Raw genomic sequence first — 1,383 nt, forward strand, 5'->3', positions numbered from 1 at the left:
ACCAGGATTTCCCTTTGCCAACCCCAGGGAGGCTGTGAAAAAGAGGAAGATGCCCCAGGACACTGAGGCAGATGGAGAGCAGGGAGGACAAATCCCCGCGGCAGAACCTGGTGGCAGAGGCCGTTTTGAGCGGCTCCACGGCGCAGGAACCCAACGGGGAGGAAAAGCCCCGGAGGTGCCGCACGAGGAGGGGCTGCAAACGCAGATGGCGGGGATGTGAGGGGGAAAGAGCCAGCCTGGGCCGGGAAGGCAGCCGGAGATGGAGCCAGAGCTCGGAGCTGGTGGTCCATGAGGAGGTTCCTGATGGGGAGAAGCCCCACATGTGCGAGGAGTGTGGGAAGAGGTTCAGGTGGAGCTCCAAGCTGATCATCCACCAGAGGAGCCACACTGGGGAACGGCCCTACGAGTGTGGGGTATGCGGGAAGAGCTTCAGCAGGAGCTCCAACCTGATCAGGCACCACAGGACTCACCCTGGGGAACGGCCCTACGAGTGTGGGGTATGCGGGAAGAGCTTCAGCAGGAGCTCCAACCTGATCAGGCACCACAGGACTCACCCTGGGGAACGGCCCTACGAGTGTGGGGTATGCGGGAAGAGCTTCAGCAGGAGCTCCAACCTGATCCAGCACCAAGTGATCCACACTGGGGAATTGCCCCATGAGTGGGGGGAATGTAGGAAGAGCTTTAGGTGTAGCTCCAACCTGATCCGGCACCAAGTGATCCACACTGGGGAACGGCCCTACGACTGTGGGGTATGTGGGAAGAGCTTCAGCAGGAGCTCCAACTTGATCAGGCACCACAGGACTCACACTGGGGAACGGCCCTACGAGTGTGATCAGTGCAGGAAGAGGTTTCAGACCAGCTCTGATCTCCTCAAGCACCTGCGCACGCACACAGAGGAGAGGCCCTTCCGCTGCCCCGACTGCGGGCAGGGCTTCAGGCGGAACTCCCATCTTGTCAGGCACCAACGCATCCACACTGGGGAGAGGCCCCACGAGTGTGAGGAATGTGGGAAGAGCTTCAGGCACAGCTCCACCCTGATCCAGCACCAGAGGATCCACACTGGGGAACGGCCCTACGAGTGTGGGGAGTGTGAACGGGGTTTCAGGAACCTTAAAGAAAGCAGTGGAAATTCTTAGAATTGAGTGTGGCCAGTATATTTTTGTACCAAGGGAATACCAAGTGAAACTTAAGAACTGGGATAAGATGAAAAGACATTGTGAAAAAGAGGATCCTAAACATGGGGGCAAATGAGAGCAAAGAGATTCCCTGAGGAAGCCCTTTAGGGTGTATTTTAACACACTGGAAAGAGCTGGTGGGCTATGGTGGCAGTGAAACTAAAAGGGAACTTGTCAAACTTTCCACGTAGTGGTGGCCACACTATAG

At 57.3% G+C, this 1,383-nt stretch overlaps 1 protein-coding gene across 1 annotated transcript; it reads left to right on the forward strand.

Moving 5' to 3' along the window:
• Nucleotides 1-7: 7 nt before the first annotated feature.
• LOC120498332 (zinc finger protein 239-like) lies at nucleotides 8-1,136 on the forward strand (the record flags this gene model as incomplete). The annotated part of the gene is given in 3 exon segments (XM_039700912.1): nucleotides 8-69; nucleotides 71-622; nucleotides 791-1,136. Coding segments are annotated over 3 exon segments (960 nt in total), but the record flags the coding sequence as incomplete, so codon positions are not given.
• Between the last annotated feature and the right edge of the window lie 247 nt (nucleotides 1,137-1,383).

The sequence above is a fragment of the Passer montanus genome, unplaced genomic scaffold (genome assembly GCF_014805655.1).
Source record: "Passer montanus isolate IOZ18808 unplaced genomic scaffold, ASM1480565v1 scaffold1459, whole genome shotgun sequence".
Taxonomy (NCBI): domain Eukaryota; kingdom Metazoa; phylum Chordata; class Aves; order Passeriformes; family Passeridae; genus Passer; species Passer montanus.